The 15743-nt window shown below is 43.2% G+C and overlaps 1 protein-coding gene across 5 annotated transcripts in view; it reads right to left on the bottom strand.

Annotated features, from left to right (window-relative positions):
• MYO1B (myosin IB) overlaps nt 1-15743 on the bottom strand; it is a 90035-nt gene that overhangs the window by 65398 nt on the left and 8894 nt on the right. For all 5 annotated transcript variants that reach the window (XM_065751116.1, XM_065751119.1, XM_065751120.1 and 2 more), the window contains exons 2-3: nt 11230-11370; nt 46-161 (exon numbers count right to left, since the gene is read on the bottom strand). In XM_065751116.1, the coding sequence (XP_065607188.1) occupies nt 46-161; nt 11230-11364 (251 nt within the window). In that variant the 5' untranslated portion in view covers nt 11365-11370. The remainder of the gene's footprint in view (nt 1-45; nt 162-11229; nt 11371-15743) is intronic.

Raw genomic sequence — 15743 nt, 5'->3', positions numbered from 1 at the left:
CTGCTCATGGGCAGCCTGAAACGAAAGCTCTGTCACTGTACTTACATGTGAGGGCTGAGTTCATAGAAGTTCCGGTTCCTGTATTCTTCAACTTTCTCCGGAGTATAAATGGGGAGAGGTCGGTAAGGGTTTATCGATATCACCACGCTGCCAATGTACGTCTGTCGAAGGAAAGCAATGCAAAAACAAAATTAAAACATCATGGAGTTTTCTTTTTAAAGTACTTTTGCTTTTCATATATTTCTATTTAACACGCAAGGAAAAACAAACATACTAACATAAAATTACAAAAAAAAGAAAAAAACAAAGCCCAGCCGTAACAATGAATAAATATGTATGCACGCTGAATCACTTCCTAGGTCTCAGTGAACATGTCAGTAGCCAATTCTACAGAATGGAATGCCTCTCACAAATGCTTCTAAAACAAGTCCAACCATACAAATATTTCTCTGACTCCCTCAGTTGGGGAGGAAAATGGGAAAGGACACAGATGCTCGTGAAGGACCCACTCCATCTGCATGGCAAACAGCGCACAACCTTTGCTGTACAGAAGTGCAGAGAAGCAGTGCTGTGTGTGGCCACACTCCCTCCCATGCTCAGGGAGCTAGCATCACTCCTGCACAGAAGACACGTGCAGGCTCATGGCCTCTCATAGATTTCTGTCAATTGAGAGATTGGAAGGCAGGGCTGGAGCCAGCTGAAGTCTTGCCACAGTGCCCCAGCAGATGCAAAGCATTGCTTTGGTTTCCAGATGCTAAACATACTTGCTGCTGCTGGTGGAAAGTGGTGTGAGTAATGCACTGGTTTTCCTCTAGGTCCTATTCAGCACTCAGTGGGATGACAGTGGGTTAGCACCAACATGGCAGAAAGTGCCACAACCCCCCAATTTTGCCTGCAGGCACCGAGCAAGCGCAAAGTAAAAGCCAAGCATTTGGTATCTCTTTCCATAGCCATGAAATGAATAAGAACACCAGGCAAAACATGGGTTTTGCAATAAGCTGGTCTTACTGGAGATGTGACAGCTGCACACAAAAGACACAGGTTCCCATTAGGATCACCCTTGCTAGGAAGTGCTGAAGAAAAACACTGGTTCTTACATAGGAAATGGCTTCTTCCCTGCAACACCTGAGCACTCCATGATTGCCACTTGGACTCATCCACACAACTTTTCCTGGAGGGGAAGTGCTACTATAAGCATTTGCAAAATGGGAGCAGAAGCCCTAGGAGCCCAAGTTCCTGAGGACAGCAGCGGGTGCAGCAGAGCACCGAGCTGCCTCTGGAGCCACGAACCAACAGCACTGACTGCTGCAACCCCTCCCTGACTGACCTTCACATCTACAGCAATTTTCTGCTAAACGCTAAACAAACCGGGCCCTAAGCAGAAAGCGAGGGGAGTGGGACTTCCCACCTTCCACAGCGTGCATATGCATACAAGCGGTGAGCCCACTCAGCACCTCCTGTCCGACAATGAACAACCTGAAGTGCAGTGACAGAGCAAGCAGCACGAGGCTGCAGAGCCTCACAGCGTCTACTGCCCACAGGCTGAAACAGAAGCAACACTGCCGACAGCTCATCGTGCTGCTCCTGCTGTGATGAAGCATAACGCTCCGCTAATTGGGCTCAAGGCTCACCCGTTCTCAAACAGCACTTAGTTTCTCCTCTCCTTTGGAGCTGGCCAGGAATCTCCTGCAAAACACTTCCCCCCACGCGTCCGAGCTAAAGCAGAGCCAATACTGAAAGAGATGCTTGCACCAAGAGCCCAGGGAGAGCAAGGGGAGGGGAATGAGCCCAGGCTGCTTTGCATCCAGGCAGCCAGACTGCAGCTCACAAGAGGGACAACTAAACATCTGCCTATGAGGGAGGCACCCCAAAGGCACTCTGACACAGACTGCTGACGCACTCACAAAGTGGATCTGTGCCTTTGCAAAATAACTAAGATTTTTGCTTCTTGCAAACACACACTGCAATGTGTGCTCACATACACTTCCTTCAAACAGTAAGTTGTTCTAGTTTTCATTAACAAGGAAGGTGGTTTTGCCTGCTCTCCTTCCCTGAACTGTAAGTAAGCCCCAAAATTAGCTTTAGTTTGCTCTGCTCTCAGCATACACAGCACTGGCCATTTGCAGCCTTCAGATGCTTGGCACAAAGAACAAGTACCTAAGAACAAGAGGCTTTCTGGTCTTTGCAAGTGCATGGACATCCCATCAAAACTCCTTCCTGATAAAACATGGATATGATGATAAACATGGTTAACTCATTTCCTCACAAATCTTAAGAAACGTGCAATTTCAGATCATTTTGAACTCAGTGCTGGAAAGTTCCAGCAGAAGACACGTGCAGAACAGATTTCAAAGATTATATTTTGAGACAGGAATTGTCTGGAACTCAAAGACCTGCCCTTTTCAGCTATTCTGCTGCCATAAAGGCATAAAGTTTGATTGCCACGTTCTTGAAGTACACTGAGATGCCAAAGCAAAGAAAGACAGGCAAAAGTGCAAAGCCTGATTTTTAAATTTGAATACAGACATTCAAATGAGATTTATTTAGAAGCATCTCATCATAGCTAAGTACTGCCCAGACAATGTATTTTGGGAACTCAAGTCAGCTAACCATTGTCAGACATGTATGAATACAGCTCGTTTCCTAAAATACCAATATTTTAAAAGGTCAAAGAACTGTATAGAAAACAAAGCCACACACAAGTCCATTTTAAGCATCAACCTACAGCATGCCAAGAAATCATCAGCTGTGCAGCAAGGCCTTTCATGAGGGCTGATACATCGATACACCCTCCTTTAGAATGCCAATATCTCAAAACTGACATCACTACTTGTTAGTGGTGGTCTGTGAGATTCCGCCTAACTGGGATAAACAGATCCAGAAAACAGCTTTCCCACATAACATCTGCCTTCCCACCAGAACTCCACAATAAACAAACAAACTAAAAGGCTTAAACCCTCAAGCAAGCAACAAGCGCGGTAACATTCCAGGGCTGGAAGAAGAACAACGAGGGGTAGTGGGAGATGGTACAGCAGCACCCCAGGGACTGAGAGAGACTTCATCCTCCCTGTTCAAGGGAAAAAACTAACCCCAGAGGAATGGCCTCATGATGACAGCACAGAGTGCAGTCAGGAAATTTGATTTCTTTCTTGGCTTTGTTGTGGCCTTGTTATTCGAGTTTGGACAAGAGCTGCTGTCTCCTCAATTTTCACTAACGAGAGACTCTTGATTAAACTCCTTTCTCTAAGCCTCTCCTTTATTGCAATTACTCACAAAGGCAAAATCTGCTTCCTTGGTGCATTTATTTATTCCGAACCTGGATCAAAAGGACTCACTGGATGGTTGAACTGGACGACATTATGGATCCAATGGGAAAAGGAAGCAATGTTCACTACACAGCTCCTCTAAGATGTTGGAAGCACAAGTTGCAAGATTCTTTGATGCCTCCTTTTTCCCTTGAGGAGTGAAAGCAAACCTAGGAGCCTAGGGCAAGATGTTACTGCTACAGTATATCAGTAAAACCATTTTTCCTCTGTTGGAGTTAATCCTGGAATATCCCAAGGGTCCAGAAGAGAGGAGACTGCAGCTGCAGAAGCAGGGAACACTGCCAGCAGTAGTTGGGGCTGCAGAACAGAAGCTGCAGAGGCTGCCTCACCGGTGTGCCTGTCAAACCTTCTCTGGACCCTTGGCACCCAACACAAAGCAATCTTCTGCAGAGTTTAAAATCATCATGTGTCCATGCCTGTTGACTACAAGCCTTCTGAAAGCATACTTTACATCACATGTGGCAGCTCAAACAACAGGAAAAAAAGAACAGTTTCTTGCACGTGGTAGCCTGCAGTAGTCCAGGAAAAAATGGTGCTGCAAAAACAACTCCTGCTGTAAAACGTGCAATGGATACAGGACCCTGCAAGGCTACTCCATTCATTTGCGTATTTTTTAATGTTTGGCACAGAAACAGAAAACAAGAAAGTTCTCATAAAGATTGTTCTCATAAAGATTGCTGATGGGCCTCTTCCAGCCACACGGTTTTAATGGCCCTGATACACATGCTGTGCATTTCTCCAGCAGTGATTAGGCCCACGTGCACCAAGTTCCAGAGATATTGAACAGCTTCAGATCACCGAGACAAGCGATTGAAAAGAGAAATGTTAAAGTAAGATCAAAGACAAGCATGACCAGATTATGTTGGAGGGAATCCAAAATGAAACACTGGGGCAGCACTGATTTTTTTAATATTATTATTATTAATGTGACATGCGCACTAATCCTCAGTTAGAAAAAGGAATGTCTGCAATTGGAGGCATCAAACTGGCATTTCCCAGCAAATAGAGCATCTCCCCAAAGCTCCTGGTGAGCCCTGAAGCAGCTGTGGTGACTAGTGAGATGCTGCTGATAAGGAAGTATGTTACCACACACCTAACTGCAAGGGAAGCCAGTGCTAAAAATTCACTTTTTGAAAGTCTAGTCTGTAGTAACCTGAACTTTATAATCCAAACTGAGATATTTGGTCTTACTATCTCTATATATAGAGAGAACTCTCTAAAGTTCCCCTTCTCAATACTCCTGAGTTTATCTCACTCTAGCTTAGTCATTTCTAATTCTGCATGTGTAAGTGAAGGAATGCAATACTGGATTTCTGAACAAACACCACTTATCCCAAGATGATTAAACATTCTGCCTCAAGACCACCGTCCTTCTGAGCATGGCATTTCAGGCCCAGAAACACACTGTACATTGTAATGCCATTAGTATATATCCCTGTCATGCACCACATACATCGATGGCTGTGGTAATGACCCAAGAAACAGAGCTCAAGCAGGTAACACAAAGGCAGAACTGCCCGTCTCTACCCTGAAGCAATGGACCACATGTCAAAAAAGGACAGCAAGATCCTCTTCAGTGCAGGCTGTGTCCTGCAAGCTGCTGTGCAAACAGCCCCAACAGGCTGCAGTAACCTGCAGCAGCCAGGATCAAGCCCTGAATTGTACAGCAACTACTTTAGAACCCTGAAGTAACAACAGAGCATTTTGCAGAGCACAACATGCTGCAGCAAGTACTGAAAGAGGATGTGTGTGTACAGGGTATCACGTTTCTCTTCTAAGTTTCTGGAGGGCACAGACTTTGCTGCTCACTGAGTATTGCTGCTAACCTCGTGATCATCCTGACAGAGCTCAATGCTATTACCAATGAAGATGATTAATCCCCCCACCTCTCTGACTCTGGATGCTGACTCTTCTCAGAGGACTCCTGCAGAGGATGCGATGATAAGTGAAACCTGCACAGTAGGTGATGAGGAAGTCAACCCAAGGCGGACATGAACAATTTTAAGGACAGTATTTAAATACCCTGCAACGTCAGTGTTTGCTAACTTTAGAAAAGATAAAGGCTTGTTTTCATAAGCAACTGCAATTGGGAATTGGCTAGTGTCTGTGCCAAGAAGTCTCAATGCAAACAAGAAACAATAGCAGAAAACTTTAATTAAAGAGGGGACCCATTCCAAAATATTCCATTATTTCTGTATAGATAAAACGTATCTGTATGGATAAAATTGGGAAAGGAGCCCTGCAGCCTGGGCTGGGCTACGCAAGGACCGTTGCTTTACAGCACTTGGATGTTTTTGTAGCTCTCTCTGCTCTGTGCCAATCTTTCATTAATCTTTTGTGTCTTTGTGTCAGACAACGTGCACCAAAACCACTAGTAAATGCCCAAGATGTCATCATTGCTTCTGTGAAGGCACACGTGAGGTTTTGGGGCAGAGCCAATGCTGTAGAAGTTGCTCTGTGGGAGGCCCACACCAGACATCTGCTCTCATACCCTGCCTTTTCTCAGCATTTCACCCCCTAGCCCTGGCCCTAGACTCTGCAGTGGCCCTTCCCCTTCCCCAGACACCGTTTCCAAACCTGCATGAAAATCCTACCAAATGCCCCAACCTGCTTCAAAAACAGCCTGTCAAGGCCAATGCAATTATGCTGGCCTAATTCAGAAAGCGATGACATTGAGAATAAAACTGAACTTCAATCAGCACTATGACCATATTACAACTAAAAATTTCCCAGCGAGTTCCATTTATATATCCCAATAGCACAGAACTCTTTTATTCACACACCACCAATAAAGTTTTATGGAGGGGTGTGATCATGCAAGGCCAATTCATATTGAGACAGTTGGTCTCATTCATGTCTTTCTGTCTTCCACCCTCTTCCTCCCAACATAATAACTGGAAGATCAGACATGGGTGCAGCAGGAACAAGGCCACTGTGCTTGACTGCGATTCGGCACACTCCTGAACCACGTAAGGTGACTAAAAAGAACAATTCATAGCACACACAGTTGAGTGAAGTCAAATTAGAAACAAAAGGCTAGCCCCAAAAGCCCCAAGCAACAGAGATTCCCAGGAAGCCCCCCAGCCTGCGACACGAGCACACTGCAAGGCCCGCCAACCGCCAGCAGCCACAAGGATGCTACCTCAAGCAGCTAGCACTGAGTTATTACACTGGAATGCCAAATATTTAATAGCTCAGTAATAAAACAACATGTGTTCAGTACCATAAGACTGTTCTTGCCCAAAGCAGCCCACAAACTCCACGTGCAGAAAATACAAATTAAACACTGACATCAGAGAAAGATTCTGTTTTGCTACAAGAACAAAAAAGCAAACATTTTGTTGTCATGAACAAAACGGTGACCTCTGCTTCTCTGGGAAGGCTTCAAGAAACAACATAACTGCAGGGAAAAATGTGCAGGGCAGCAGAACAGAGCGACATCTGGCCCTAAAGGCTGCCCATATGCCCACGCAGCACCAGTCCCTCCAGACTGCTCCTCCAACACAACCCATCTAGTGGGAAAATCAGTTGCTGAGCAATATATGCGCCCCAATTTATCCCGGTTTTCCACTATCACTGGGAATTCACACACAGACAGATGCCAACCCCCTTTCACGTTTGTCAGTGTTCTAAAGCGTAAAAGAAAAATAACTGCTGGGCTGGATGGGCTGAGCACGTTTCAGTCAAATTAAGGCAAATAAAGCTAATAAGTTCGGGGAGGAGGTGTAGCAGAACAAGTCAGAAATCCATCCTTGGTACAAAAGCTGGATTTTATGAAGGTATTTGGAAGTTAACACGCGGTCTCTTGGTCACACATTTTAACCACACAATCTGCTCCCTGTGACCTCCAAATAATCAACATTCTATGTGCTAACTGCATTGCTCATGAATCACATTTTACTCTAAGTTAAAGAAACTCTCCCTTTGTTACTGATACTTACAGAACAGAAAGTGATTTTATCAATAAAAGGTTTAAGAGCTGCAATAATAACATCATAGACTATTGCAGCTTTTTAATGAGATTTTTCTTGGTCAGACATACCCCAGGCATTTCCAGACATGACTAAACTCTAAGATTCCCTATCCCAATTAACACATTCATTACCCAAGAAACCCTTCCCCCAAAGCATGAGATTAGTGCTGAATCTGATGGTCTTGAGGAGAAAAATTGACCCAGCTCCAGCTTCACCAGCCCTCATGCTTATTTTTACAGTCACAGCCTCCAGCCCGGTATGCAACCTAACACCCAAGTCCATTAAACTTTCCATCAAATACACTTAAAAACGAACAACAAGCAATCAGGCTGTAGTCTGTTCTCTGACTGGTAGGAGTCTACTTTTTTTTTTCCTTGTTTGCACCGTGGCACGTGGCAGCTTTGAAGCACTGGTTCCTCTTGGAGAGCCCAGAGCGGTCATACCCAGGTTGAAGAGAGGATCAGCAGGAATCCAGGTCTGATCCAGCTCTTGCAAGGGGAGCTCTTGCAGAGGAGACTTGGCACTAGGATTTCTGACATTAAAAATTCAGTGTCAAACATAATTACAGCAAAAGTGACTAGGAAAGACAAAAATCGTATTGTTTTCTGCTGGAATGAGCCCATTTATCTTGTCATCTTTGGCTATGAAGAGAGATCTGGCACTGTTTGCGGAGGGATAGATCTGACTCGCATCCAGCCATAGGGCTAGCTAACACAATTATGCCATGTCTGGCCAACTTTACAGCTTTTTCAAAACTACTCACATTACAGGTCTCATTCCTCACAACAAACCCCTCTGAAGGTTGTAACTGCAGCGTGGTTTTAAAACTAACATATGCAGCACAGACACAGTATTGGTCCACAGAAAACCGATGTGGCAAAAGCTGCGGTCAAATGCTGTAGAAACATTTTAGTCCATTCACACAGATTCTGATTTGATTTCATTTCTTCACACGTGGGCACCGTTTCTCATAATGCCTATGACTGGGTACCAACCTAAGAGGTGATCTACAATCCCAAAGGCTCAAACTGTTGCCTTCCAAAGGGATCTGTAGCTTGTTAGAGCTGAGGAAACCTGCAGCCTTTGTTGAGCACCAACAGTGGCCCTGTACAGGGTAAATTCTGCTTCTCCAGGAGAGCATGCAAACTACAGACTTTACATGGCAAAGCAAACATTGCTTCCAGATGGAACAAAGGCTCTGTTGTGCTCTTCTAAGTCTAAAAACAGAAATGCAAAGTGCAGTTTCCATGAGTGAGGCAAGGGGAGAGGAGTGACTGGTGATAAGGGAAAGGGAGAGAGGCGTCTGAAAAGTAATGCCTGGTAAATGCAGCAAGAGCCTCTCCAACAGCTCCATACAGCAATGGTGGTCTGAGATTTGCAGGGCATGCCAGCTGATGCTAAAAGAAGACCTTATTCCCCAAGTGTTTTGGGAAACAAAACCATGCATAACTTGCCTACGTGGTAACAGTGCATAGCACAGATGTGAACAGCAGTGCCCTACACTGCTAATGTACCAAATGCTCCAATAGTTGCAGAGCTCTGCAGTGCTCTGCCTTTACAGCACAGATTCTCAAACAGGACATGTAAGACCTTAAAAAACTGTGCCACAATCAAACAAACGCAGAGATAAGAAGGGCAAGTGACACTGCAACAAGATATATTTGCAACAAACTACAATTCAGCTACACACACACAATCCTTTGTGTTTGGCAGCAGTTCAAACTTCTCAACACAGCTCCTTTAAGTATTAGTCTTTCCCACCTGCAAAGCAAAGGAGCCTACACTGCTAGAGGAAAGTGACACCTCGTATCACCTGCCAAAGCACGTAATACAGCTAATTACACTGCACTTCAGTGCCAGAACGGGGAACTGAAGGAAACACAGCTTCCACTGTCATTGCCTCTCAGAACTGCTTGAAGATGGCTGTCAGCTAGCATGTAACAGGTGATAAAAATAAAACAGATTACCCATTTGTCATTCAAACTGATTTATTCCCGCCCTAAAGTATATAAAAACATGCAGATAAATATGCTGCAGTCCATAGCAGTTTACATGAAATGTCTTGAGCTATCCACACTCATGTGGTTTACAGCAATCCTTGATAAGAGTCTGCACAGGCTGGGGTACCCTCACAAAAGAGATTTGTGTCCTCAGTGCTTTAGATAAAACTTCCATATACGACCCAAAAGTGGGGCAAGGTAGGACTGCTGTGCTCAGGCTTCAGGCAAAGGTTTCTCTTCTCTCCTTTGTATTTTCTCGAGCTAAAGTAAAAGGAAGCCATTCTGTATCCCCCATTTTTAGTGCAGGTATTAGGAATACCTCACTAACCCTAACACTGAGGTCAGTTACACAAGCCACCGACTGGACGAAATCCTGCATCCCAGAGGAGGCAAGCACCTCAGGACTTGTGGGGAGCTGGATGGAAGAGCAGCTAAAAGGAACCCAACACCCATCTGCCTGCATTGGCACCTAAGGCAAAGGGAACAGGATACACCTTCAGGGAAAAGAAGAAACTGAAGAGATAGATGGAAATGTAACACTCAGAGTCACCAGGGAGAATTCTTTAACCATTTTGGAAGAAATCTCTCTTTCCATAAACACAGATTCACTTTGGTTTCTTCCCTAACAAGGTCTGTGTGGGTCCTGAGAATCCTCGCCTTACTTTCACTTTCCTGCTGAATTAAACTGCCAATCCAAGCATATAAAGTGAGTAGATGGAGGTGAAACAAAAGCAGATAGGTGCAATGGACTTTTGCCAGGCTAATGCTTCTACACTGAGATGGGAACAGGCCTGGTTGAGTAGGAAAAACAAGTTGGAATAAAAATGCTGCAAAGAACAAAAACAGAAGTACAAAAGCACAGGCTATAGTAAAATAAAACCAAAAATGAATAAAGGAATCAAACATAAAAAATAACACAGATCCTCCCATGCTAGAGGATGGAAAGGAAAAAGCATAATGAAACCATGAAGATCTGAATGCTTAGCAAGAAGGAAAAATACAGTCATACTAAAAATGAAAGGAGGGATATAATTAAATACAGAGCACATCTATTTGATTGTAATAAGCTGCAGACAATTGCCTGCAGCTCATAGCTCTACTTTGGCTTAAACATTTCAGCTTTTCTCTTGACTTATCTTTCACCAGAGGTCTTGCAAAGTCTCTACAGATCATTAAGTTCCTACAGCCTTTGCAACACTATGCACATTTTAACAAAAATGGAACAAAGATGAAGCAGGAAATGAAAGGCTTAATTGGAATCACAATTTTCCCCTTCATTCCCAGCCCGTGCATCAGCCATCAGTTCACAACCTCTCTCCCACTGATCATCGTTCAGAGATTAATAAACCTGAGGATTTTGATTACTTGCACATATACCCAAGCTCATTGTTACTAGCTTAAAATCAAGCCATTCTAAGGAACACAGCTCTTTTTTTTTTTTCTCTGCAATTTACAGGCAAGAGTAGGCAGTCCCAGCACACTTCAGGCACATGTTGTTCGTACACTAGCCTGCTCTAAAATCCCAGAGGTGCTTTCCTTGATGCTTATTTGCAATCGCATCCTCCTTTGACAAAAGCAGTATCAAAATCACTGTTACCATCCATTCTGGAGCTGTTTCCTATGAAAACTGGAGGAAAGTTGCACAATGGGGGAAAACAGAAAGGAAAACTATCCCAGGTGGAAAATCTCAAATGCAAGTAGTCCATTATGGGAAGATCTATAGCTCTTAGAAGAGATTTCAGACAAATCTGTTTTTTTCTTTTTTGGTTGTTTTTGTATATATATATATTTTAATAAAGGCAAAACTGGCCCGAATGCAACAGTCTATGTGCAGGTATTCAGCCCCATCTGTACCATCGTAAACACATGCATATTTCAAGAATGACAACACAGGTCCCCAGAGAATGTTATTCGTTAACATATACTCACATATACTTCATTGTGATCAAAGCGCTTTTTCAGATTATTGATGAATGAATCTTCATTAAGCGGCTCCAAAAGAACCATATCTCCCACCCCTATCATGTCATCTAGAAGTGATGTCTTGACCTCCATTTTGGCCATTTCCTCCTGCAAAGAAAGGAATCAAAAAAAGAGCAAAGTTAGCTCAAAGTTATTCTAATTAGTCAAATTTTTCCTAGGTGTAAACCAGCACTACTACTGAAGGTTCACAAATAAAACCCATGAAGTGACACTTCTTTAAAAATGTCTCTCTCTAGTGCCTCAATTTAAGGCTTAGATTTGGCCATATCATGATGTGAATTTCTTCCTCATCCTACCCGTATTTTTCCAACCCAAACATCTTTTGAGCAAAAGCCAAGCAAGTGAACTCGCTCAAAACCCCACTGTTTTGTCTGAATTCATGAACAAGATACTCATACGTTTCACTAGAGCTGCTCTTGGCTATATCAAATTATTTCATTTTCTAACCAGACTCGATGAAGTTACAGCCAGACAGCAACAATCTAGCTGATGAGAAGAGGCTACGTCGACATAATTGGAGTGGCAAAAGGCAAAAGTGAAGCTAAAACAGGGGACCAGGATCAATGTAACCAGGGCTGATACAGTAATTCAAACAAAGAAGTCAAGGTGAGGTCAGAACTCAATACCTATTTGATCCTTCCATGCGCTTATCCTTCCCATCCAACAGCTAGAGAAGTTTCACTGAGCCCTCCCAAGAGTTCCAGGCACCCAGTCACCAGTATCAGCCATCGTAGTGAGCCTCAGGAATGAACACTGCAGCAGAACAACTCTGCTGACAACACAAACCAAGAACCCACTACTGCACAGCTACAGGGACACAAAACAGCAATGGACTTCCCCAGTCAGCTGGAAGCTCTCAGCTACTGAGGACTTCCTAGCTGTCCTTGCCCCCCACACCACTGCAGCATATTTTAAGTACTTTATTCTCAGTTTCCAAAATGTCTTTTAGCAGTTAGTGCTTCTTACAGTCAGTGTTAACTCACCATTGCAGCTAACCCATTTGACAGCTAACCTAAAACAAGTGTAGCCTTTTATCTCTTGCTCGTGTCCACAACCACTACATGCCGTTCGATATTTGAGCAGTGAGTGACATTGGAGGGACATCATATCATGGCTTAAGTCACGTTTGATGTTTTTCCAAATTCAGCAAAGAGAAGTACAGCTCCCCAGGCAGCTACGGGAAGCACTACAACAAGGGCCCCAACCTGAAGCAAGCCTGGGAATTGCTAGAAATTCACACAGAAAAGCAAAAACAGTGATGAACTATGGTAACCAACCAAAGCTGAGTCAACTCTGCTAAACAAACAAAAAAGCATTTGTTTTAAACATAAGCACTGGATAAATATTTTTTTTTAAGAGAAAAAGACTTTTGTTCTTCAAAGTTCATCACTCTGTAGCCCCACAAATATCCTAAACATTCACAAAATCTTCCCAGAGGTATCACTTCAATTTCTGCATCCCATCAGGGTGATTTCTTTATGCTACCAGTTTTTGTTTCTGTGGCCTCATAACTTGCCATACAGCAACAACAGAAGTCCAAATAATTTTTGAAGGCTGAAAAAAAAAAAGTCCTCAATATGGAACTTATTAAATAATGGGTCTGTAGTAAAAAAAAAAAAAAAAAAAAAAAAAAGGCCTAATATGGGCAATTGCAACCTAAAATTAAGCTTCTAAATAGCATACCTCATCTACCATTGTGAAATGACATACCACCTACCACAATTTATGCATCACTGCTCGGGAATTTCAAGACCAGAGCAGCCAAACCCATCAGGAACGCTTGCATATTCCTAACCTCAGATGCACAAAGACACTGTATCTACTACTAAAAGCTGAATTAGAATTCTGTATACACATATGAACTTAACTATATATTTAAGAAATTCAATTTTATGGTCAAAGGCTTCTTTTCACCATTTGTTCTTTTGTTCTGTTTTTCTCCACAATAATTTGACATCATACTACGGTAAAACTATTTCAGTGACTGCTATAAAATACTACAAGCATTGGTGATCAAAAATGGACAGTGTACCTGTAGATATCCTGTTAAACACTGAAGCCTCAAAAACATTTGAATTGCATAGAGGCTCGAGTTTTGCATAGCATCCCTAAAATCAGCCATCAGTGTATGAAGATTGTCAAACAGCCAACAGTAATGTTTGATCTCACACGAAACATGTTAAGATTGAATGCACTAAATAATTTAACTTACTAGATGCAGTTAATAGGAAATCAATGTACACAACACTCTCAAAACACAAAGTGCTAATTTTAAAAGAGCTCTAAGAACACTAAAAAAATTGACACTCTACACAGATTTTCAAAAGCATATATATAAATGTACATTAAGAAAAAACCTTGCGGTAATTGCAAGATGAAACTTCCATCAAAATCTTTTTAGCAGTACGTCACCAAGCTCAGAAACTCAATCCACACCCAAGTATTTATAGGAATCTTTCCTCACCAGTCCCGGTGAGCTTGTTCATCACACTTTGGAGAACTGAACACCAAAGCAACCTGCTCCTTCCTCCATATACATTCTGGCATCTTTTCTCAGCAATGATGCTCAAGAAGAGGGATGATGAGAAGGCTGGGACCAAAGCATGCTCTCAGTGGCTCAGAGACCAGAAACAATTAAAACCACAGCTGTGCTGGTTGGGGAGCACCAGCAGACAGGAAATTAGGTTAGAGGAAAGAATCAGAATGGGTTACATCCTTACAAACAAAGACGCCCCACCTGAGTGGGCCCTACAGGAAAGCTGTGCAGGGACTTATTTTATAAGGGCACATAGCAAAAGGACAAGGGGAAATAGTTTTAGACTGGATGAGGGGAGATTTAGACTAGATATTAGGAAGAAATTATTTGTTATGAGGGTGGTGAAACACTGGAACAGATTGCCCTGCAAGGTTGTGGATGCTCTCTCCCTGGTAGCATTCAAGGCCAGGCTGGATGGGGCTGTGAGCAACCTGGTCTGGTGGGAGGTGTCCCTGCCTATAGCAGGGGGTTAGAACTAGATGATCTTAAAGGTCTCTTTCAGTCCAAACCATTCTACAATTCTTTGATTCTATGTTCCGTTATTTCCCTAAGAAGGTTCCTGAATGGGAGATTTCAGAAGGGGTAGAAGTGAGGCTCCATCTGAACCAGGCTGTAATTTATAATTGGAAATTATCCATCAATTTAAATAATGCATTGCTTTTGTGACTACAACAACTATAACAACATTTTGTTGGCATTAAGAAGAACAACATTGTATAAAGGATTACAGCTGCCAGTTACTGAATTTTTAATATGGCAACCAATTACCTCAGCACAAAAGCAAAACCTTCCCAACACAGTCTAAAAATTAGATTCTTCATCAAACGTTTCCTGAGCCCTACCACACCCACTTACAATCTTCCAAATTACCTTCCTCATCCCCAAAGCACACACTGGCAGCATTTCAGAACATCTCTCTTTCCTCCAGCCAGTTGCCAAATCTCTTCCCCCTCGCTCTGGTTTTATGTCTAGGCCTTAACTCAATGAAGTGAGAACAGTTTCAACACTTTTCCATTCTCAGGGAATTAAAAAAATAAATAAACCTTGTCGGCCAATCCCCCACAGCTTGACTTATTTTGCGCTGGACACAACTTGCTCTGCAGAAGGGACAGGTATGCTACATGTGTAACACACTTTTATCCACATGCTGTTAGACATAGGTTTCTGAAATAGCGACAGATGTATCTACTGCTTGTAGGGCCTGGGTGTGCCAACCTGCACTCACGTCCAGCGAGGACAGCTGGATCTCATCCTTCCTGTCCCTCTTGGCCTCAAAGATGGCAAATTGAAAATTATACTCCTCCTGAGCCACAGCAGCCTTATCAGCCAATCGGAAATGAGAACTAATGACAGCTATAAATAGAAGACGACACAAAGTACAGGCAAACCCCTAAAGCCTTGTACAACTACATTCACATTCCTCTAAGGGGAAATGAAGTAATGCCACGCTATTGGCATACAGCACACTATGGAATTGTCCAGGTTTTTCCACACTATCCTCATATGGTGAAACGAGAACAACTGCAGCCAGGCAATCCTCGCTCAGCGCAAGTTTGCATTTGCTACACTGAGATTACCACTGGTAGCAGAAGGGCCTGCTTGGTTTTCTGCAGCATTGCAAGAGTGCACAATTTTCCTTCCACCAAAAGTGCCAGAGCAGAGGTACTGTAAAATCTTATATTTTATTAAAAAGAGAAAAAAATAAAGTCACATCTCCTGACATCAACACAGAGGAAGATCTCGATTCCACCCAAAGAAAATATCTCCTTTGCCTCCTGACTCCACCGTGTATTACAACCAGCAGCTCCCATCTGCTGCCCAGCAGCTGTGTGCCAGGAGAACCTGCTCAGGGATGCTCCCCATCACCATCAGCATGCCAAACAGAAGGGTATGCAGAGCAAAGAGCAATGCTGCAGCCCATGAC

This window comes from Cyrtonyx montezumae, unplaced genomic scaffold (assembly GCF_038088225.1).
Source record: "Cyrtonyx montezumae isolate F1298 unplaced genomic scaffold, pur_monq_1.0 scaffold_7, whole genome shotgun sequence".
Classification (NCBI taxonomy): domain Eukaryota; kingdom Metazoa; phylum Chordata; class Aves; order Galliformes; family Odontophoridae; genus Cyrtonyx; species Cyrtonyx montezumae.
This window is presented reverse-complemented; position numbering and strand designations above follow the sequence as displayed.